This window comes from Nannobrachium achirus (genome assembly GCF_963921795.1).
Source record: "Nannobrachium achirus genome assembly, chromosome: 5".
In the NCBI taxonomy this organism is placed as follows: Eukaryota; Metazoa; Chordata; class Actinopteri; order Myctophiformes; family Myctophidae; genus Nannobrachium; species Nannobrachium achirus.
The window spans coordinates 64,020,897-64,044,217 of NC_137814.1; the positions used below are offsets into that span (position 1 = coordinate 64,020,897).

Genomic DNA, 23,321 nt, shown 5'->3' on the forward strand with positions numbered 1-23,321 from the left:
TTGTGTAGTCGCTGACGTCACTCGTTTGCGACCCCTCTTTATTTGTTTATTTACTAGCCTAGCTCAGCTGTGTTTAGCCATTAGCTTACTATGCCTAACTCTAACCCTAACCCTAACCCTAACCTTAACCTCAGTAAAACTATGCCTAACCCTAACCTCCATGGGGTGAGGCGCTATCATACCTGCCGACGCTACATTGTCGTTTGTTGTGGATCAAAGCGACCGCTTGTTCCGTCCCGCACCGCACGACGAGCGCTCCAGTTCTCGATCTAACTGTTTCTCGATCTAGCGGTGACATATGCATTAGATGTATTGATATTACCTTGCTTATTGTAAATCCCTCTGGATTAAGAGCAGCTGCTAAATGCCTAAATTGCAAATTGCAAACTGTGATATCTAAACCAGTTTGTATGCATTGTCTCTCCCCAGAGGGAGAAGGTCCCAACACGGTAATATTAGTTTGTTTAAAAAAAGACAAGTGTATTTTACCTAAGCAGATGATTCCAACGCTATTGTCAGGTGAGCAGGTGGACATAGTTGAATCTGTGGTTTCACAGTCCATGAGAACAGATTCATTGCCTTTACACCGGAACTCTTTGGTCCACATTGAAACTTTTGCCTCGCCATAGAGCACCCCCTGGAGGACTAATGGAGGCCCACAGCCAAGCTCCCTACAGACCACCTCTGCATCCTGCTGGTCAAAGTCACCTTCACACACTGAGACCCACGACTGATTAGACTTCACCTCCACTCTGCCAGAGCATGAGTGGAGACTAGTCCCGTTGATTAACCTCACAGACTCTGGAGAGAGAGAGAGAGAGAGAGAGAGAGAGAGAGAGAGAGAGAGAATATATGAGCACTACCGTTGGTGCCTATTGAGATCAGCAGATTTCACCCAGGTTTGTTCATCTCACTCACTTCACACAGTCTACTGTCTTCACATATTTAGGAAAACATAGGCATACATCAGTACACAGAGCATAAACATTAACTGAAATTATGTAGGCTACTTACCTTGACCATTTAGAATACAAGGCAGCAAATCGCAACTGCCCCTTAGTAGCGGACAGTGGAAAATCAAAGTAGTATGAGTGACATGAGTGATCTGGGCAGCTTACCCCAGGAAATGTGCCAAGCTCAATAGGCAACAAGAGTGAATAAATAAATGACATAAAAACATTGCTTCATTTTCAATATTCAAGTCATCTGACAACACTGGAAAGATCCAGAATTGGGGAGAAGTTGCTATGGGCCAGCAGCATTGTTTGTAGGCAATTTATTTTCAGTGTTGCAGTCATGTGCATGCATTTATTTGGGAGGAAATATAGTAGCCTGGCGGTGCCAGCCTCTATCACACACTTCGTTTTGGGAAGAGAGTCTGGGGTTGCAGGGAGAGATTCCATTTCTGGGGGGTGGGCTAAAGCCTGGTGAGCTCAATTGGTCCCTTTGAACTTCAAAGGGGTTGTGCAATAAGGAAATTGATTGGGCCATACAAGTGTCAAGACCTCGTTAGTGTTCTCTCTAATCAATGAAAGCATCAAAGACAACTACCTGTTTGATGCATGTCATAGAGGGGAGGGGGGGGGGGGGGGGAATCTTTGTGTCCACACAGCCTACAGCCCTGATTGGCTAACCCTTTCTGGTGGCTGGAGGAAATGGATTCTCAATTGTGAGGCACCAGACCACACTACACCACAGGGTGGTGTTGTGCGGTCTGGTTTATTAACCAGGCTAGACATATAGATTGTAATTACAGAATCCCTGCATGAATATAAAGGTAGATTATAAAGGCAGATATTTCACTGTACATACAGTATAAGACACGAAAAGCTGCCATGCCTTGTATCATATTAGACAGAATTGGACTTTATCAATCTGACATAAACATAAACCATCGCATCACACACACACACACACACACACACACACACACACACACACACACACACACACACACACACACACACACACACACACACACACACACACACACACACACACACACACACACACACACACACACACACACACACACACACACACACAGCAGGTCAGAGAGACAGAAGTGATTGGAAGATGTATACAGGTATATACGTAGATAAAAGAAATTAAGACTGTAAAGATAAGTAATTTATAAGTGTTACCTGAGCAGACCAACTCCAGTCTGTCAGTGGACGTATCACCAGAGTACTTAATGGTCACAAACTCCCTCAGTGAGGAGGACTCAGTATCAACACGGGAACGCGTAATGCGCCATACAGGTTCATATGTGGAATCAAATCTCTTTTCTGAGACCACATATCCACAGTTCAGCTGTCTACACGATACAGCTGATGTCTTCTGGAACCAGTCCGAACCATCCACTGGTCTCCACTCCCCCTGGTGTTTCATCTCCACTGTGCCATTACAGTGACTGGTTCCTCCTACCAACCTGACATCATGAGCCTCTGTACAGATATGAGAGAGTAACAGTATAAAATAATCACTTCATATAATAATAATAATCCAAATGTGATGCTCCTCATACACTGAGTTGGCAGTAGTGTCTGATATCAAATCCAAAACCTTGTGAATCAAAGAGGATAGCTCTTCCAACGGAGCTACCAAGGTGCACAGCATGTTAGTTACTCTTCACTACATGGATTTAGTTTGAAAACATGCCAAATGACAGCCCGTGTCAAATTACAAGGTTGTGGCCGTTTGACTGTTATGTGAAATCTATTCACAGTTATCAACACCACATTTACAGTACACATGTCTACAGTACTTCATCTACACTAGAGGTTCTCAATATGGGGCCTGGCTTCCCAGGGGTCCTTGAGGAATTGGTCCCGGACTAGGGCTGGGACTTTAACTGATTTATTGCGATTAATTAATTACAGGAAATTAACGTGATAAAGAAAATAACACATTTTAATCGCACTTAGTTTTTGCGCCACAGAACCTTCAGTTTCAGGCATACCGATCATAGCGATGCACCAACCAAGAAGAGACAACAAACGCAAAGGGAGAAGGAGCCGATCAGATCGCTTTGCTTGGCCCAGTGGATGCAGATTTAAAAAAACTCACTCGTTGATTCACTCGTACAACAAAATTAGTTTTACTTGAAAAATAAAATGCTTCTCGGGTCACATATTAATTTAATATACATTTGAAATGTGATTAATTGCGATTAATTAATTACAAAGCATATTAGATTGTTTTTTTAATCGCATCCCAGCCCTATCTCGGACTCGATTCTGGTCTCGAGTCTGCATTGGTCTGGCCCATAATACTAGTCGGTCTTGACCAAAGTTATAATAGTTTTGGATTTTTTCATTAGTTTTAATGTTTTTATTAGTTTTGAGGTTTTGTTTTTAATTACAGTTTAGTTTTAATTCGTTTTTAAAGTAGTTTCGTTTTGTTTCTTTTCTTAAGTGCTTAGTTTTAGCTTAGTTTTGATTTGTTTTAGTGTTAGTTTTAGTCTTTTACGTAATATGGGGTATTTGTCAGGGGTGGGATCAAAAAAAGCTCCGGAAAAAAGTATTGTCTATTAAAAAATCTATAAAACAGCATATTGTGGAGAGTGGCAGAAATGTTGAGACATACAACTTCTCTCTTTGACCTCACCAACTGGTGGTTTTTATATACCGGTACTCTAATAACCAAGCCAGTGGCTCTCAAAGTGCAGGGCTCCGAGGACCCCCAGGGGCCCTTGAGGGAGTTGCAGGGGGTCCCCAGCTGGGTCCCCAGTAAAACGTGTCTGAGGGGCGTGGTAAACTGGCACAGAGGGAGATGGGGAGAAGAGCCTGGTGATGCGAGGTTAGAGCATAGGATTACAGGGAGATAATGAAAATAGATTGGTCATCCATCCAAAATAAATTGACAAAGACAAAAACTAAGGAGGTTTTCGCTGCCATTTTATTTTATTTTAGTGAGTTTTGTAAACACAAATAACGTTTCAGTTATTATTATTTTTTAAAGCTTAGTTTTTATTTTTATTTCAGTTAACATTTTTTTTCCATTCTAGTTTTCGTCGTTTTTTAGTTAGTTTTAGTTTACTATAATAACATTGGTCTTGACTTGGTCTCAGACCAAGGGACTCAGGACTCTTCCTCACAGAGACCACTCGAGTCCAAGTGTAAATGCAATGCAATAATTTGATTGTGTCCCTCCTATTACAAGGAACCCATTCATATTTGCATGTACTCACACAATGCCAATTTTCAATGGTCCCAGAGTGCCAATGACGTCCTTGATGTATTTAGAAAATCAGATATCAAATGACCCGAGTTCAGAGAGATGCTTATCTCTGTTTGTGGGTTGGCTCCCTCGTGTGGCTGTTGGAGAAATTGCGTGTTCATTCTAATGGATGAGGATCTCTGGAACCATTTGTCCGATTGACAAAATCGGTCAGTGGGCCCCGCAAAAAAAAAATCGCCCGTGGCATCCTTTAACACATGGGCGGCCAAGGTTTATAACATTTATAGCTGTTGCTGGTGCCACCATTGACTTACGTTATGTTTTGACGAGCCCCGCAAGCTTCGTGCGTGTGCACGTGCGTGTCCAGAGAAGATTGAGGAGGATAATCCATTTGTTTACAAACGCTCGCGAAACTCGCGGTAAAAAATCGCGGTAAAATCGCGGTAAAGTGTCGCCGTGAAAACAATCAGCTCTCTGCTTCCATGGGGCTGTTTTTATCTCATTCTCAGATAAAGCCGTTCTTATGTTTCAAAGTAGAATCTAAAGCCATGTAAAGTCCTTCCGTGAGGGGAGAGACAGAGGGGCTTCCTGCACTGGCTGGGTGACGTAATGGATTCAGGTCATGCAAAGGGAAGCTGCAGTCTCAAAAAGTTAACTGTTTGTTGCCTCGTCCCTGAACGATATAACTTCCTGTGGCAGGGGGACATCTAGTGGCCATAACTCGTCCCTGAACGAGTTTGGCGACATGAGTGTTAAGAGAGTCTGTGGCTGTGCGGTGATTGTAGACCACTGCCTTGTTAAGTACAGGAGGGCATCTGACACATGTGAATGCACATTACCTACATGCTAATACTTTAGTTCCGACACATTTGAGGTACAGAGGCTTTCCAGGTAGAACAATAGAACATTTTGATGCCAAGTTGTTTGCTATTTCAAAAATATGGCTGTCACTTTTGTGAAGGACAGTCTGGAAATAGTGTTTAGTGTAGAGGAGACAGGTTTCATTAGTTTTAAGTTTAAGAGGAACAATGCACATAATAATTTCTACCAAGTGAAAGCATTTGGACATTTCTGCTCACATGGGCTCACATTTCAGTGAAAGGTGCAAAGTGATAGACAGCACATAAGAAGGATTGACAGTTGCTGTAGCGCCACCATTAGGACTATCGGCACACATTAGAACAATGAAGTCATGACTTGACTCGTTCATCCCCCGGTTCCACAGAAGTAATTCTCTATGGAGAATAACATTGGGCCATCTTAAATTGTCTCATATAAGCAATGAGGTCCAAAAATAAACAAATGATCTTTGCGATATTGTCGGCGAGGTGGCTCTGTATGGTGACTGACTATCATAAAGATAGTCAGTCACTCATAAGTGATAAAGCCTGTTTATAGCGAAAATGTAACTAATTCGGCGACAGTAACATTAGAGTTTTTTAACCATCAGTTGATTCTTCATATCCATGATCTGCATGGTCTCTGGTTTGTCTTTTACCTAGGCAGGTGAGTCCAACAGCCTTGTCAGGTGAGCAGGTGTTTCTAGTTGAGTCTGAGGTTCTACAGTCCTGGAGAACAGACTCACTGCCTTCACACTGGAACTCTTTGGTCCACATTGGAGCCTTCACTTTTCCTCCATAGAGCGCCCCCTGGAGGAGTGAAGGATCCCCACAGCCAAGCTCCCAACAGACTACCTCTGCATCCTGCTGGTCAAAGTCACCTTCACACACTGAGACCCACGACTGATCAGACTTCACCTCCACTCTGCCTGAACACAAACTGGTCCCATTCACCAACCTCACTGACTCTGGAGAGAGAGCGAGAGAGAAAGAGAGAGAGAGAGAGAGAGAGAGAGAGAGAGAGAGAGACGAGAGAGAGAGAGAGAGATAGAGAGAGAGAGAGAGGGAGAGAGAGAGAGATTCACTCAGTAGCAGTACAGTACACAAATCAGGCGATTAATCACAATTTGAAATTGTAATCTTTCGACAGCACTAATACATACAGTATGTACAGTACATACATATAGCATTTTAATAAGTGGCTGTGAAGGTTACCGTAATTTTTGTTTTACCTGAACAGATGACCTCCAGTGCATAGTAAGTATGGGACATATGCTTCTCAAAAGACTGCTTTTTTATACAATCCCTCAGTGAAGACTCTGTCCCATTACACAAAGACGTAATTTCCCATACAGGATATTGTGAACCAGATTTCCATTTTAATGAAACAGCAGAGCCACAGTCAAGCTGTCTACACAATACAGCTGATGACTTAAGGTTCCAGCGGTAATCATCTGCTAGTCTCCACTCTCCCTGGTGTTTTATTTCTAGTCTACCAGAACAGTGACTGGTTCCTCCCACCAACCTGACTTCATTCTCTGTACAGAGAGAAGAAGGTAAACGGTTAAAACAGTAATTAATCAAGCAATTCAATTCAATTCAATTCAATTAATTAATCATGAAATGAGAACCCACAACAAAGCTATAGTTTATTCTACCTGAGCAAGTGAGTCCAACAGCCTTGTCAGGTGAACAGGTGTTTCTAGTTGAGTCTGAGGTTCTACAGTCCAGGAGAACAGACTCACTGCCTTCACACTGGAACTCTTTGGTCCACATTGGAGCCTTCCATTCTCCATAGAGCGCCCCCTGGAGGACTGAAGGAGCCCCACATCCAAGCTCCCTACAGACCACCTCTGCATCCCCTTGGTCAAAGTCACCTTCACACACTGAGACCCACGACTGATCAGACTTCACCTCCACTCTTCCTGAACACAAACTGGTCCCATTCACCAACCTCACTGACTCTGGGGGGGGGGGGGGTACATAAGAGAGAGAGTTTAAAAGTACATAAGAAAAGTACATCATATGATCATCATCATTGACATATAAAGGTATAGACGCTCTGGGGCGTCTGTAAAAAAGTCCAAGCGTTTTTTTAAGGCAAGCTTCTAAAGTTCAGAAGCACACTTCTGTGTGTGTCACAGAAACCGAAGTTCGGTAAGCCAATCAGAGGCAGGTGGGGGCCGGGCTGTGATTGGCCAGTAGTCACTTTGAGTGGACACTTCCACCTTGCCTTTTTTACAGGTTGCGCCAATGAACTGCAGCAGCGAATGAGGTGTCCATAGCTTTTTTCATATGTGGTCATTATCAGTCAACAACCCTAACAGCCTCCGGTAGTTCCAACAGACGTAAGACCAGATACCATCATCTCTGTCATCACACAGAGACATAAGCACAGAGTATACATATATACACTGATATACTAAATACCGTGATTAATCCCGTAACAGTACTTCATTTGCAGACAGACAGACAGACAGACAGACAGACAGACAGACAGACAGACAGACAGACAGACAGACACTGTAAAGTGTAATGGCATTGCCAGATGTCAGATGTGTTACCTGAACAGATCACGTCCAGTCTATCATTACTGTCACGGTAACTAGAGTCCATTGTGCCACACTCTGTCAGCAAAGACTCAGTCCCATCACAAGGAGATTTATCCATGCGCCATACTGGTTGTTTTTTCCCAGCAGTATGTGTTTGTGTTGAAACAGCAGAGCCACAGTCCAGCTGTCTACACACTATGTTCGATGCCTCCATGTTCCAATAGTAACTAACTACTCGCCTCCACTCTCGTTGCTTTTTCATCTGCAGTGTTCCAGAACAGTGACTGCTTCCACCCACCAACCTGACATCATCAGACTCTGTACAGAGACAGTATAGTAAAAAAGAAGAAGAACAATACATTAAGAAATAAATGCCTATAGTTTGGTCTTTTACCTGAGCAGGTGAGTCCAATTGCCTTGTCAGATGAGCAGGTGTTTCTAGTTGAGTCTGAGGTTCCACAGTCCATGAGAACAGACTCACTGCCTCCACACTGGAACTCTTTGGTCCACATTGGAGCCTTCGCTTCTCCATACAGCGACCCCTGGAGGACTGAAGGAGGCCCACAGCCAAGCTCCCTACAGACCACCTCTGCATCCTGCTGGTCAAAGTCACCTTCACACACTGAGAGCCACGACTGATCAGACTTCACCTCCACTCTGCCTGAACAAAAACTGGTCCCATTCACCAACCTCACTGACTCTGGAGAGAGAGAGAGAGAGAGAGACGTTGTGTGCTTGTAGATCTGCTGTTATCACTACTTTTGTGCGATGGCCTTGTATGATGAAGCAGGGCTTTGCTTTGCGAAAAAATGTATACATTTGAAACTTGGAGATACAAGGTTTCTGCCCGACAGTGACAATTTACTTTGTTGGCCACCCAGACCCCAAAATGGAACGAAGGCCGTCATTTTATTATTTTTTTTTCCCAATGGCCAGCCTGGACCGGCCGGGAATGGACCGCCATTCGGGAGTTGTCCCGCTTTTCCCAATGGCCAGCACATCCCTGTCTGGGTGGTTTAAAAGGCTATCTAAAATAATTAAGAGTGGCAGCCGACCTGGCATTTTGTAAATACTGTATATTGCATCGGGGACAATCGAGTGCAATGTCATTTGGAAGCACGCACGACTGTAGGCAACTTACTTTACTGCATGTAATTGCGGGTATAGACGAGCGGGCGACAGGTACATTTTTTTAGACGGGCGGGAGGATCTGGTTTTGATTTTTACATAATTACGGGTAACAGGTCGTTTCGCGGATCTGATTAATGACGGCCGGGGCGGACGCGGGTTGTCAAAATCGGACGTGTGCAGGACTCTGATCCCAAGTATCCTACTTCATGCTATACATGCTATCTCAGGGTGTCATAATTTAAATTAGATAGTTCCCTTCTCTGCCATCAGGTGTCTTGGGTTTACAGTCACATTTACAGTCAAATCATTGGTAAACCCTGTTATAGATACAAAGAGATGATAGATGAAACAAGAGTGTAATGATTACTGTCATTGTTGAAGTAATTGTGTTACCTGAACAGATCACGCTCACTGTGTCAATATCACTCCATACATCACTCCACACATCTTGTTTTTTGGAACCATAAATCCTTTCCATTGAAACAGCAGAGCCACAGTCCAGCTGTCTACAAACTGCAGTTGTATTTTCAGATACATCACCAGGTACTGCAGGTCTCCACTTTCCCTGCTGTTTCATCTCCAGTCTACCCATACAGTGACTGTTTCCTCCCACCAACCTAACATCACCAGACTCTGTAATGAATTAAGAGATTAAGCACAAAAAAAGGGAGAGATTAAAAAAAGAAAATAGATAGATTTGATCGATCCTATACTGTATATTATAGATCTCAGCATCAGGATCCATATACAGTAGGATTCACCGGACTACTCTGTGATATCAGTCATGTTTGACATGTGATGTATTCCATATTTGGTCAAAATCCAAGCCACTGACTTTCATTATAAAATAAATGTATTTTAATTATGTAAATCAAAGTACAAAACATCTTGTAGAGAGGCAGATATACAGAGACACTAAATTAGCCTGCAGCCAGTGTTCACAACAAATTTAGTGCTGCAGGTGTTTGAGATTATCTCCAGACAAACACAGGAACAAAGAGACCCCATTTTACACAACTAGTCTCCGACAAAATAATAAACCAAGTGTAAGTGTAATTTGTTTTTAACCTGAGCAGGTGAGTCCAACAGCATTGTCAGGTGAGCAGGTGTTTCTAGTTGAGTCTGAGGTTCCACAGTCCATGAGAACAGACTCACTGCCTTCACACTTAAACTCTTTGTTCCACATTGGAGCCTTCCCTTTTCCATAGAGCGCCCCCTGGAGGACTGAAGGAGGCCCACAGCCAAGCTCCCTACAGACCACCTCTGCATCCTGCTGGTCAAAGTCACCTTCACACACTGAGAGCCACGACTGATCAGACTTCACCTCCACTCTGCCTGAACACAAACTGACAGAAAAGAAAAGGTGTTCAAGAAAGCACAACAACTTCTCTACTTTCTCATAAAACTGAAGAAGTCCTAAGAGCTTTCTACAGAGGCACCACAGAGAGCATTCTGACTGGATGCTTCAATGCCTGGTACGGCAGCTGCACCGACCTCAAGTACAGTACTACTGGAACTACTGGAAAAAATGCTGTTGGCGTATACAATATGCCAAACTTTATGCACCTGTACATTTGAGGATGCTCTTTTATTTTTCTCTTTGCTCTTTTGCCTTTGCGCTCTTTCTTTTCTAAAATCTTTTCTCTTTATTATTATTATTATCCTTTTAGATTTTTCTTCCTGTTATATTGTTTGCTGTTATTATATATACCACTGCATTGTCTGAAGGATGCCAAACAAAAACATGTTTTACTCTCATGTTCAGAAGACATAACAATAAAATACAACCTTGGAACTTGAACCTGGAACCTTGAACTGGTCCATTCCACCAACCTCACAGACTCTGGAGAGGAAGAGAGATCAAGTTATTCCCAGTGTTATGGTGATGACAACTTGTCACGAAGCAACACCTCGCAAATCAGTTCATCACAAAGCAATGTGTCGACCAGGGTGTTAACATTTTGGTACAGTACATAGCATTAGCCAGGGTATGGTTGCATGACTCTCTCTCACTATCCTTCCCTCTTCCTCCCCTCCCCCTTCCTCCCCTCCCCGCTCCTCCCCTCTCCTCTCCTCTCCTCTCCTCTCCTCTCCTCTCCCTCCCTCCCTCCCGCAGGTTGACCAATGATTCGTGGGTCGGCATCAAAGTGTCCTTGGGCAAGACACTGAACCCCACGTTGCCTCCAATGAGTCGGTCAATGTTAGCTTGCCACCATTGGTGTGAAAATGTTTGAAGTGAGGACGCTGGCGTTGAACGTTCGCCGCTTCATTTCTCAATGTATGAATGAATGAACCATTGTAAAGCGCTTTGAGCAATTAAAAAAAAAGCGCTATAAAAATGTAATTCATTAAGACATCACGGATCTCCATACATGGGCACGAAGGGACACAGACAGGAACACAGATACCGAGATTTGTGAATGTATAGATATTTCTGGACAACCGCTCTCACTTGGCACATGATTCCCTCGCGTCCTAGGTGATATGCATAGCAAGTTTGAAGTCGATCGGTCAATCTTTTCACAAGATACCCAGGGGGCAAAGGAAGGTGTGCTGCATTTGCCCAGACATAAAAGGTTGTCCACCAGAAATATTATCTATGACCCAGTAGGATCACAACCTATATGGACAACCCGGTCAATTTGTACGGAAAAGTTCCAATATGGCCGCCTCAATATTAGCCCCTATTAGTTTTAATGGGGAGTGAATAGGGAACATTTTTAAACTGAGGGATATTTCCACGAAACTTCACAGGTTGATCAATGGTATACATATGAAAATTTTTTGTATTGCAAGTTTCCATGAAATCCAATATGGCCGCCACAATATGGCCGCCATAATGTAAGGACCCAGAAAATAGGTTTTGCCTCTAACTTCTGAACCAGATGCGCTAGAAACGCAAACTTGGTGTCTATTTCATGGTGTCTGACCATGGGAGACTCAATGGAATAGCTAATTTTATTATTGGGTGTGTCTGGACCTTTATTGTGCATATTTGCAAGATGGTGGACTCCCAAAATAGAGCTTTAACATAATTTCTACCATGATTGTTGACTGCTTTTGCAAATACAAGCAATATGAATCCATTTGCTAAGATTTATGGCACAGAAGGGACTTATACCTGTATTATTCTTGAGTTTGCATGTTGTCAAAATGGCTGTAAACGAGATATTATATTTCCTGTCCGATTCTACTGTATGTAGTTGTAGCAATGACTTCAGATAAAATCAGAGACCAAAACAATGTATCTTAGAAATTATTTAAAACATTAATAAAAAAGAGAGAGATTATCTCAATGAAATGAATGCAACTGCCTTTTTGGGTCTTTCACACATAGACATGCACATGCTTTCCAACAACTTCAGCTTCAGGGAAATTATAATGAACACATGATTAAAACAGGCTGCATTATAATGCAAATAATTGCTAGTCACTATCACTGTCATGTGTACCTATCCTGCTGCATCTTGTCTCCAGTCCTTGGCAACGACACCCGAAGTAGCATGCAATTCCCTTCTTCGCACATGAACAGTTTTTCTGGCAGCCTTTGATACAGCTACATGATATTGCCTTGTCCATTGATATAGGCCAGGCTGACTCTGTAGATGGACAGGGGACTGCCTTCCCATGGCGGCAGCATGATATAGGCATCTATATCATGCTGCCACCCACCTCCTAGACCTTCCAGAGCTGTGGGTGAGAACAGAGCAGGATGCATATCTTCCTATCCATCACATGGTCTCAGCCCTTGGACTCGCACAGTGTCGTGCCCTGCCCTTTATTCACAGCCTGAGTGGCAGAGATACCACCAGCTATCCCTTTTTCACTGGAAAGAAGGCATGGTTCAAGACCAGCATGGGTCTAGATCTCCCTGCACTTCAGGAGTTTGGTGAAAATTCCTCTTATTCCCTCTCAGAGGATGTCAAGAATCAGGCTAGAGACCTCACGATAGCTGTATATGCATCAAAAGCTGACCATTCGGAGGACTTTGACCTGGCAAAGCTGAGAGTGTACAAGTTCCTAAATAACCGATCAACCCTGTTGAAGCTGCTGCCACCTACAGAAAATGCCTTTGGCCTGCACCTGAAAAGAGCTGCTCTTGCAGCCATAATAGATAAAACTGCACACATCGCGAAGCCAGACATCCCTTGCTTCACTGAATATGGATGGTCTCTCAGTGATGGGAAGGCAGTCCCCTGTCCATCTACAGAGCCAGCCTGGCCTATATCAATGGACAAGGCAATATCATGTAGCTGTATCAAAGACTGCCAGAAAAACTGTTCATGTGCCATCCATCCATCCATCCATCTTCAACCGCTTATCCGGAATCGGGTCGCGGGGGTAACGGTTCCAACTGAGACTTCCAGATTTCCTTATCCTGCGTAACTTCCTCCACTCCCTCTGGGAGTATACCGAGGCGTTCCCAGGCCAGTCTGGAGATATAATCCTTCCATCTGGTCTTAGGTCTGCCACGGGGTCTCCTCCCAGTGGGACGTGCATCGAGGACCTTCCTAGGAAGGCGCTCGGGGGGCATCCGTACTAGATGCCCGAACCACCTAAGCTGACTCCTTTCCAAGTGAAGGAGCAGCGGTTCTACTCCAAGTCTCTCTCGGGTGATTGAACTTCATGTGCGAAGAAGGGAATTGCATGCTACTTGGGGTGTCGTTGCCAAGGACTGGAGACGATGCAGCAGGATAGGTACACGACAGTGATAGTGACTATTATAATGCAGCCTGTTTTAATCATGTGTTCATTATAATTTCCCTGAAGCTGAAGTTGTTGGAAAGCATGTGCATGTCTGTGTGAAAGACCCAAAAAGGCAGTTGCATTCATTTCATTGAGATAATCTCTCTCTTTTTTTATTAATTTTTTAAATAAAAAAATAATTTCTAAGATACATTGTTTTGGTCTCTGATTTTATCTGAAGTCATTGCTACAACTACATACAGTAGAATCGGACAGGAAATATAATATCTCGTTTACAGCCATTTTGACAACATGCAAACTCAAGAATAATACAGGTATAAGTCCCTTCTGTGCCATAAATCTTAGCAAATGGATTCATATTGCTTGTATTTGCAAAAGCAGTCAACAATCATGGTAGAAATTATGTTAAAGCTCTATTTTGGGAATCCACCATCTTGCAAATATGCACAATAAAGGTCCAGACACACCCAATAATAAAATTAGCTGTTCCATTGAGTCTCCCATGGTCAGACACCATGAAATAGACACCAAGTTTGCGTTTCTAGCGCATCTGGTTCAGAAGTTAGAGGCAAAACCTATTTTCTGGGTCCTTACATTATGGCGGCCATATTGTGGCGGCCATATTGGATTTCATGGAAACTTGCAATACAAAAAATGTTCATATGTATACCATTGATCAACCTGTGAAGTTTCGTGGAAATATCCCTCAGTTTAAAAAATTTCCCTATTCACCTCCCATTAAAACTAATAGGGGCTAATATTGAGGCGGCCATATTGGAACTTTTCCGTACAAATTGACCGGGTTGTCCATATAGGTTGTGATCCTACTGGGTCATAGATAATATTTCTGGTGGACAACCTTTTATGTCGGGGCAAATGCAGGTTTCCTAAAAAAAAGCTGGTTTGCCCCCTGGGTAAGATGTCCCACGCAAATCAACAGGGTTTTCGCCCGCAATATTCTCCAGAGGTATGTCCACGGTATAGGCTATTCCTTCCCGGTAAATTAGGTTAGGGTTAGGTTTTAGGGTTAGGTTTAGGCATAGTTTTACTGAGGTTAGGGTTAGGTTTAGGCATAGTGGTTAACATTCACCAGCAACGGCAGGTTGGCATTTCATCAGGTTAACATTCACCCGTGTCGAAAAGATGGGACATCGAACAGAACCATCTTTCCCACCTTCAACAGACTTACATGATGTTTAATTTGACCTGATGATCACATCAGAATATGTATGTCACTGATTGATTAGTGATTGTATATTTCTGCTGTTTATAGCGGAGGCTCAAGTCAGAGATCTGTTGTCTCATTCATTTGGTGGTGATGACGGTGGTCTGCACTTTTTATTTGTTAATATAGTCACAGGACTGTTGTTGATTTTACTGTATTAAAAGTACATTAACTGCACCCTGGGCAAGATATGACTTCCGCTTGGTTCCAAGATTTCTAACGGAAGTGGCGGAAGTGCTGCGTTTAACGGAAGTTACGTCATGCTGTTTATATTCCCCAGCGAAACAAAGAAAAATAGATTGTAGCTCTTAACTCGTTCTTAATAGGTGTAACCCCACCTCCTAGCTCTGCCTCATATCTTGACCAGGCGTTTTTCTTTACAGATGAGGCTGCAGTAACTGTATCTGAGTGTGCATGTATGTGATTATGTGGTGATCTTGGTTAGATCAAGTTAGAATTCCTGGACTTTGTTTCCTGAACTATTAACATGTTTTTGCGTTGTTGTAAAACTATGCAGCACGGTCTTCTTTTTTTGTGTGTGAAAAGTAGTTCATATTGTGATACAGAAGTTATCAGTAGTTGACAATTACAGTGTGAATGTCACCTAAGCCAGGTCGTGTTTTGATTCAGTGCAATGGTAAAGGTTACAGAAATAGTGCATTGAATTAACTGCTAAAATGAGCTGGTTAAGCTTGACCATTTAACATGTAGCAAAGCTAAGCTCCCAGTTTCCTGACAGCTTAGCTTTCTCAGTCACCGTCAATAAAAGTGAATGCCCAGAGAATGACAGCATTTGCATCTACTTATAATAAACTTTATTTTCATAGATATAGACTGACAATAGACTGTCAGAAAGGTGAAATATATGGAGAGATAGATAGATGAAACAAGAGATTGACATTGTTTAAGTCGTTGTTAGTTTTACCTGAACAGATCATCTCCAGTCTTAGGCTAGAGGTTTTATGTTGTGAGGATGTACAACTCCCAAAACAGGAAGGTTTATATTCCCAAAGAGGTTGAGATCCGGACACAGAACTCATTTCTGATGAAACGGCAGAGCCACAGTCCAGCTGTCTACACAGTGCTGATGGATTAAACCAACGATCCAACCAAGACTGACCATCTGCTGGTCTCCACTCTCGTTTGTGTTTTATCTGCAGTGTACCAGAACAGTGACTGGTCCCTCCCACCAACCTGACATCATCAGATTCTGTACAGAGATAAGACAGTAAGTCATACGAAAATGCAAACTATAAAACAATCCAAACCAAAAGTATAGTTTGTCATTTACCTGAGCATTCGAGTCCAACAGCCTTGTCAGGTGAGCAGGTGTTTCTGGCTGAGTCTGAGGTTTTACAATCCAGGAGAACAGACTCGTTGCCTTCACACTGGAACTCTTTGGTCCACACTGGAGCCAATTCCCTTCTCCATAGAATCCCTCTTGGAGTATTGAAGGAGCACCACATCCAAGCTCCCTACAGACCACCTTTGCATCCTGCTGGTCAAAGTCACCTTTGCACACTGAGACCCACGACTGATCAGACTTCACCTCCACTCTGCCTGAACACAAACTACGCCCATTCACTAACCTCACAGATTCTGGAGAGAGAGAGAGAGAGAGAGAGAGAGAGAGAGAGAGAGAGAGAGAGAGAGAGAGAGAGAGAGAAGAGTATGAAGAAGAAGAAGAAGAAGAAGAAGAAGAAGAAGACGAAGACGAAGAAGAAGAAGAAGAAGAAGAAAAGGAATCTGAGGATGTGCCTTGAAGGAAAGCCAACTGTCCGGGACCTCACACTGGTCCCATCATCATTGTCATTATCCTCACCATCACGGCAGGCAGACAGACAAGACAGACAGACAGACAGACAGACAGACAGACAGACAGACAGACAGACAGACAGACAGACAGACAGACAGACAGACAGACATGACATGACATGACATATAGAATAAGAAGCATTATTACTGTCATTGTTGAACAATTTTTCTTTCTTTTTTCTTTTTTACCTAAACAGACCACACCCACTGTTACATTGGAAGTTGAAGATGGGATCTTTCCACACTGAGTCAGTGAAAAGTCAGTCCCAACACAGGAGGGTCTAAAGCTCCACACAGGTTGAGATGTGGAGCCATAATGCCTTTCTGATGAAAAAGCAGAGCCACAGTCCAGCTGTCTGCACACTACTGATGATGAATCCTTGTTCCAATTACTGTCATCTGCTGGTCTCCACTCTCTTTGGTGTTTAATCTCCAGTGTGCCAGTACAGTGACTGGTTCCTCCCACCAACCTGACATAATCAGACTCTGTACAGAGACAACAGGTAACAGACAGTAAACACATATTAATTTGTAAACATAACACAATAATAATCAAAACCTCTCTCTCTCTCTCTCTCTCTCTCTCTCTCTCTCTCTCTCTCTCTCTCTCTCTCTCTCTCTCTCTCTCTCTCTCTCTCTCTCTCTCACACACACACACACACACACACACACACAAACACAAACACACACACACACACACACACACACACACACATATTGATATTGGCCTATAAATTGTTAACCTGAGCAGGTGAGTCCAACAGCCTTGTCAGGTGAGCAGGTGTTTCTAGTTGAGTCTGAGGTTCTACAGTCCAGGAGAACATTCTCACTGCCTTCACACAGGAACTCTCTGGTCCACATTGGAGCCTTCGCTTCCCCATAGAGTGCCCCCTGGAGGACTGTAGGATCTGCACAGTCAAGCTCCCTACAGACCACCTCTGCATCCCGTTGGTCAAAGTCACCTTCACACACTGAGACCCACGACTGATCAGACTTCACCTCCACTCTGCCTGAACACCAACTGGTCCCATTCACCAGCCTCACTGACTCTGGAGAGAGAGAGAGAGAGAGAGAGAGAGAGAGAGAGAGAGAGAGAGAGAGAGAGAGAGAGAGAGATGCCTTTTTACACCTTTTTTATAGAACACACATGCAGAGCACACTCCATCTCGTTGGGATACATTTCGACAAAATGTGTCCCTATTTTCGGGGGATGAGGAGTCACGCGTTGTAATGCACATGGGCTTAAAGGGATATTTCACCCAAAAAAAAGTCATTTTATCGTCTAATCAGGCTTTTGGGAACACCTTGAACAGTTTTTCTTTTTTTTTAAATTGGCTTCATTCAGTATTTCGATATTTTATGTAAATGTTGTCAGGCCCTCCCCATCCAGGGCCCCTCCATATACACACCCATTGTAACTTCAAACTCCATTTTAACCATGATAGATTCATTAACACATTGGGAACCCTGGATTATTCAAGATTTATTTGGCTGTCGCCATGGAAAGAGAAAATGTAATCCGAGTATGTCCTGTTTATTTTCACTCAGAACAGATAAATAACAATTACGGGCATCAATGCTTTTGTAACAGCCAGTAGAGAAGGCTGCGTTTTAAACATGTGTGCGTGATTTACGAGATTGGCGCGTTGGCACGTCGTTTACCTCCTAGTTAAAAACACCCGTTATTTTTTGTGGTGACACAAAATACCCTCCTAAAACGTGAGCTGGCCGTGTTTTTTTTTCGATTACATTGTTCTGTTATTTTTAATAAATCTTCATAGTATTTTTTTTTCCTCCATTTTCCCAAATAATTATGAATGCAAGCGAACAGGCTCCGGAAGTCTTGCGAAACGAGATTTCAATTCATGGCAGTTTTTACAGCAATAATGGTTGACCTGGATATAAACAGACAATTATACAGACTCTAGGCATTACATGCTACTGGCACGTAGTGAACATTTTTGTTTCTAGTGAGATAAAACATCTTGATTAACGCGGGCCTGTATGGAGCGGAGCCATGGTCGGGTCGGACATGCGATCAAAAATGGAATAAATTGCTGCTTTGGACCAAACAACTGCTGGATCGCCCTGGAACCTTCCAAAAACATAATTTTTAATTATTTTTCTTTTTTTTAAGAGCTTTAACAGCACATGCACACTTTGAACCTGTTTCTCATTATCATATCATCATAGACAGACAGACAGACAGACAGACAGACAGACAGACAGACTCAGAGACATACAGTAGTTGTGTTACCCGCACAGATCAATTTCCATCTAGGCATGGAATGTTCAGATTGCATTGTTCCACACTCTATCAGTGAAGACTCTGAACCAACACAGGAAGATAGAATCCTCCATACAGGAGTACTATAGTCTACTCTCCCGTAAGTCGTTTCTGCTGAAACAGCATTTCCACAATCCAGTTGTCTACAGACTACAGCTGATAACTGCCGGTTCCATTTAGACATGCCATTCACTGGTCTCCACTCTCCCTGGTGTTTCATCTCCAGTATACCATTACAGTGACTGGTTCCTCCCACCAACCTGACACCATCAGACTCTGTAAGAGACAAAAGAGTAAGAAGGAAAAAAAAATGTAAAGGTAATATTACTTCAATATGTATGCAAACAAAACCTAGTGTTTGTGTTTTACCTGAGCAGGTGAGTCCAACAGCCTTGTCAGGTGAGCAGGTGTTTCTAGTTGAGTCTGAGGATCGACAGTCCAGGATAACGGACTCACTGCCTTCACACTGGAGCTCTTTGGTCCACAATGGAGCCTGCCCTTCTCCATAGAGCGCCCCCTGGAGGAGTGAAGGGGCCCCACAGCCAAGCTCCCTACAGACCACCTCTGCATCCTGCTGGTCAAAGTCACCTTCACACACTGAGACCCACGACTGATCAGACTTCACCTCCACTCTGCCTGAACATGAACTAGACCCATTCACCAACCTCACAGACTCTGAGAGAGAGAGAGAGAGAGAGAGAGAGAGAGAGAGAGAGAGAGAGAGAGAGAGACAGACAGACAGACAGACAGACAGACAGACAGACAGACATATAGACAGAGTCAGAGAGAGACAGCTGGGCCGAAGGACACCCTTGTTTAACCAGCTTATACCGACAATAAACCTCTCTGACAGGGAAGAGATGGACCTTCCGAGACCGAGCCTCAAGGCCTGGGGAGCTACCTAGGCTATATCAGTTGGACTATATCCTAGTGAGGCAAAAGTGGAGGAATTCCATCCTGAACGCTGAGCCATACAGCACGTTCAGCTCTGTAGGCTCTGATCACCGTGTGGTCTCCATGAGGGTGCGACTGAGCCTCAGGGTCCCCAAGCCAAGCCCCAAGATTCGGCATGACTGGAAGGCACTCACGACCAATCCGGGCCTCCAAACCAGGTACACGGAGGAAGTCAGGAAGCGCTTTCGGCAGCTGGATAGGGGAGAAGAGCCCAGCCGTGAATATGGGAGATTCATCACAGCGAATGAGGAGGCGACCAGACTGTGCGTGTCAGTGCTGAACAGAGTAAGAGCACCACCACGGTCCAGACACCCGAAGGTTGTAGCAGCACGAGGCAGGATGGAGGAAGCACGACTCAACTTTGAGCGTGAACCAACAGAGGAGGGTCGCGAGACACTGAACGAAGCCAAACAGTCTCTCTTCAGCACCTACGACACCATCAAAGGGGAGGAAGTGATGGAAAGTGTGCGAAGAGTGCAGGCAGCGCAAGGTGAAAGGCAATACGGGGAGGCCTGGAAGGTAATAAATGAGATGACAGGGCGGAAGAGGGCCAAGGAGGGCCAGGTGGAGGGACACAGCCCAGAGGAGAGGGTGGCAACATGGTTCGACCACTTCCAGAGGCTCCTGGGAACATCAGTGGAAGAGGGAGAGGAGGAAAATATACCGACAGTCCTCCAGGGCCTGAACATCGACGATGGACCCTTCACAACCAGCGAGCTCGCCAGGGCAAAATCCACCCTGAGAGAGGGAAAAAGTGCTGGGCCTGATGGCATACCCCCAGAGGTCTTGAAGAACTGCGACCTAGACAACCTCATCCTAGACTTTTGCAACAATGCTCTACAGCACAACAAGCAACCTGAAATATGGTCTCTGTCTAACATCATCCCGGTGCCTAAAGCTGGAGACCTCTCAAAGCCAGACAACTACAGAGGCATCAGCCTGACATGTATCACTGCTAAGGTCTTCAACCGAATGATACTGAACAGGATACGGCATGCCATCGACCCTCACCTGAGAGAGAACCAAAATGGTTTTCGAGAGGAGAGAACAACCGTAGCACAGATCCTGGCATTAAGGAGATTAATAGAGGAGGTGAAAAAGGACAACCTAGCAGCTGTACTGTGCTTCATTGACTTCAAAAAAGCTTTTGATTCTATCCACAGAAGCAAGATGGTGAAGATCCTTGAGGCCTACAATGTCCCTCCCAACATTCTCCGGGCTATCGAGACCATGTACGCAAAAACAAGGGCCAAAGTGGTGACCCCGGATGGCAGCAGTGAGGTGTTTGACATCCGAGCTGGTGTAATGCAAGGAGACACCCTAGCCCCCTACCTCTTCATCATAGTTCTAGATTATGCGCTCAGGAAAGCCATAGGGGGACGAGAACAAGAGCTTGGCTTCACGCTAACACCAAGGAGGTCAAGGCGGCATCCCGCAGTAGTTCTGACAGACCTGGACTATGCGGACGACATCAGCCTGCTCTCCGACAGCATGGAACAAGCACAAGAACTCCTGAACAGGGTGGAGATAGAGTGTGCCAAAGTTGGTCTCAGGCTAAATGCTAAGAAAACTGAGGTTATCACCTATAACCTACCTGATCACTCACCTCTGACAACAACAGAAGGAGCTGTGTTGAAGGAAGTCAAGGACTTCAAGTACCTGGGCGCATGGGTCGACTCAACTGAGAAAGACCTTAAAGTAAGGAAGGCACTCGCGTGGAGGGCCCTGAACGGCATGAACAGTGTATGGAACTCTAACCTCCCCCGCCAAATCAAACTTAGCTTCTTCTTTGCAACGGTGGAGTCTGTTCTCCTCTATGGCAGTGAATGCTGGACCCTGAAGCCAACCCTGCAGAAGTCTCTAGACGGGTGCTACACTAGAATGTTGCGTGCAGTACTCAACATCAACAGGAGTGCACATGTTACCAACAGGAGCCTGTATGAGGGAATACCAAAGGTAAGCGAGAAAATTGCCACCAGAAGAATGAGACTAGCAGGACACTGCCAAAGACACCAGGAGCTTCCAGCCAGCAAATTGGTACTGTGGGAGCCAACACATGGGCACCGGTCGCGAGGACGTCCCACAAAAACATACGTGGACGTACTCAAGGAAGACGTAGGGACACAGAACACCAATGAGCTGGCCAGATGTATGGAGAACCGAGATGACTGGAAACAACGATGGAGGGCTCGTCTGAGGACGACCTAGATAGACCATTGTACTAGGTTTTCAAATCTTTGTGAACATTGCATTACTTTGACTATATGTTTTAAACCTGAGTTTTTCCCGATGTCTCTGAGTGTCACGCCTGACTTTCCGAGTTATTAATTAAATATCATATTTATAAAATGTATATATCTAGAAATAAATTAAAGTATGTCCGGTCTGGGCCAGATCTGCATTGGCAAATTATCTGTGTGCAGATCCTGTAGTGTAGTAGATCCTTGCAGCATTTCATTGTTGCTTGATGAAGGCTATACAAGCAGAGTTGAGTTGAAAAGCCAACATTGGCACTGAGGAGGGTGCACACTGGCACACTGGCAGAAGTGTGGGAGAGAATATTTGTATTTTCAAATCAAATATTGTTTTTAACGTTTTCAATTAAGTCAACTAATTTGCAGCAAATTACATCCTGCACATAATTCTACATTCATTACAATTCTGAACTTTGACTGGGGAGGGTGTCAGGGAGATATGTGGGTCTAATGATCGTTATAACAATGCCTTGTCAATCAAAGTCATTTCATGTCGGAATTGTTGATGGGGTGGGGGCGGGTTTCAATCCCGAAACATCCCCATTCCGAAACAAGGTTAGCATTCACCAGTGCCGGCAGGTTAGTATTTCACCAGGTTAGCATTCACCAGCGTTATGAGTTTAGGGTTAAGGTTAGGTTTAGGTGGTCGGAATAGCAATGTTTCGGAGTGCCGATGTGTAACCGATGGGGTGTCATTAAAATGTATGTTGACATGGCACACTGACTATCTAGAAAATAAAAACATGGCACTTCATTTCAAAAGGGTTGCTGACCTGCTCTACATAAACCACTGTTGAGACCAGATTACAGACAGACAGACGTGTTGGGACGGGACGGGACAGGACAAATGGACCGATATAAAAAGATAGTTGAAGTCGTTGTTTTTGTTACCTGAACAGATCACCTCCAGAATGTCCCATACATATTTCTCAGACTCCATTATTCCACATTCCCTCAGTGAAGCCTCAGACCCATCACAGGAAGATGTAATCTTCCATACCGTTTTTACCGGTCCGTAGCGGCTAGGAAGAAAGATGAGGAGGCATTATTCAGTTTGCTTTCAAATGAGCCCAGGTATGTTCCTTTGCTGCAGCTAAGGAGGTTGAAGATGCCAGAAAAAACAAAAACAAAAACGTAACAGATAACTCACAAGCTAATAAGATCTTAACTTTTAAATTTTTATTTTTTTAAACAGGGTTCATATTTTAGATTGTAATTAGAGAAAAGAAAAGATAAATGTTGGAATATTTTCATTTACTGCTTTCTATCGTTTTAGCGATTTTGATTTCAGTAGGTGGTGGCTATGCGCGTGCTAAATTTGTCTTAGAAACAATAAGCTGGCAATTTCTTTATTACTATTTACAGTAACATTAC

General features: G+C 43.9%; 1 protein-coding gene across 1 annotated transcript in view; it reads right to left on the bottom strand.

Moving 5' to 3' along the window:
* Positions 1 to 23,321, bottom strand: part of LOC308286260 (scavenger receptor cysteine-rich domain-containing protein DMBT1-like) — a 40,445-nt gene that overhangs the window by 1,455 nt on the left and 15,669 nt on the right. The window contains exons 14-25 of the mRNA XM_080727243.1: positions 22,839 to 22,969; positions 19,108 to 19,413; positions 18,709 to 19,014; positions 17,195 to 17,500; positions 9,098 to 9,337; positions 7,968 to 8,273; positions 7,586 to 7,891; positions 6,680 to 6,985; positions 6,254 to 6,559; positions 5,681 to 5,989; positions 2,145 to 2,447; positions 490 to 801 (exon numbers count right to left, since the gene is read on the bottom strand). Coding sequence (XP_080583369.1) covers positions 490 to 801; positions 2,145 to 2,447; positions 5,681 to 5,989; positions 6,254 to 6,559; positions 6,680 to 6,985; positions 7,586 to 7,891; positions 7,968 to 8,273; positions 9,098 to 9,337; positions 17,195 to 17,500; positions 18,709 to 19,014; positions 19,108 to 19,413; positions 22,839 to 22,969 — 3,437 coding nt within the window. The remainder of the gene's footprint in view (positions 1 to 489; positions 802 to 2,144; positions 2,448 to 5,680; positions 5,990 to 6,253; positions 6,560 to 6,679; positions 6,986 to 7,585; positions 7,892 to 7,967; positions 8,274 to 9,097; positions 9,338 to 17,194; positions 17,501 to 18,708; positions 19,015 to 19,107; positions 19,414 to 22,838; positions 22,970 to 23,321) is intronic.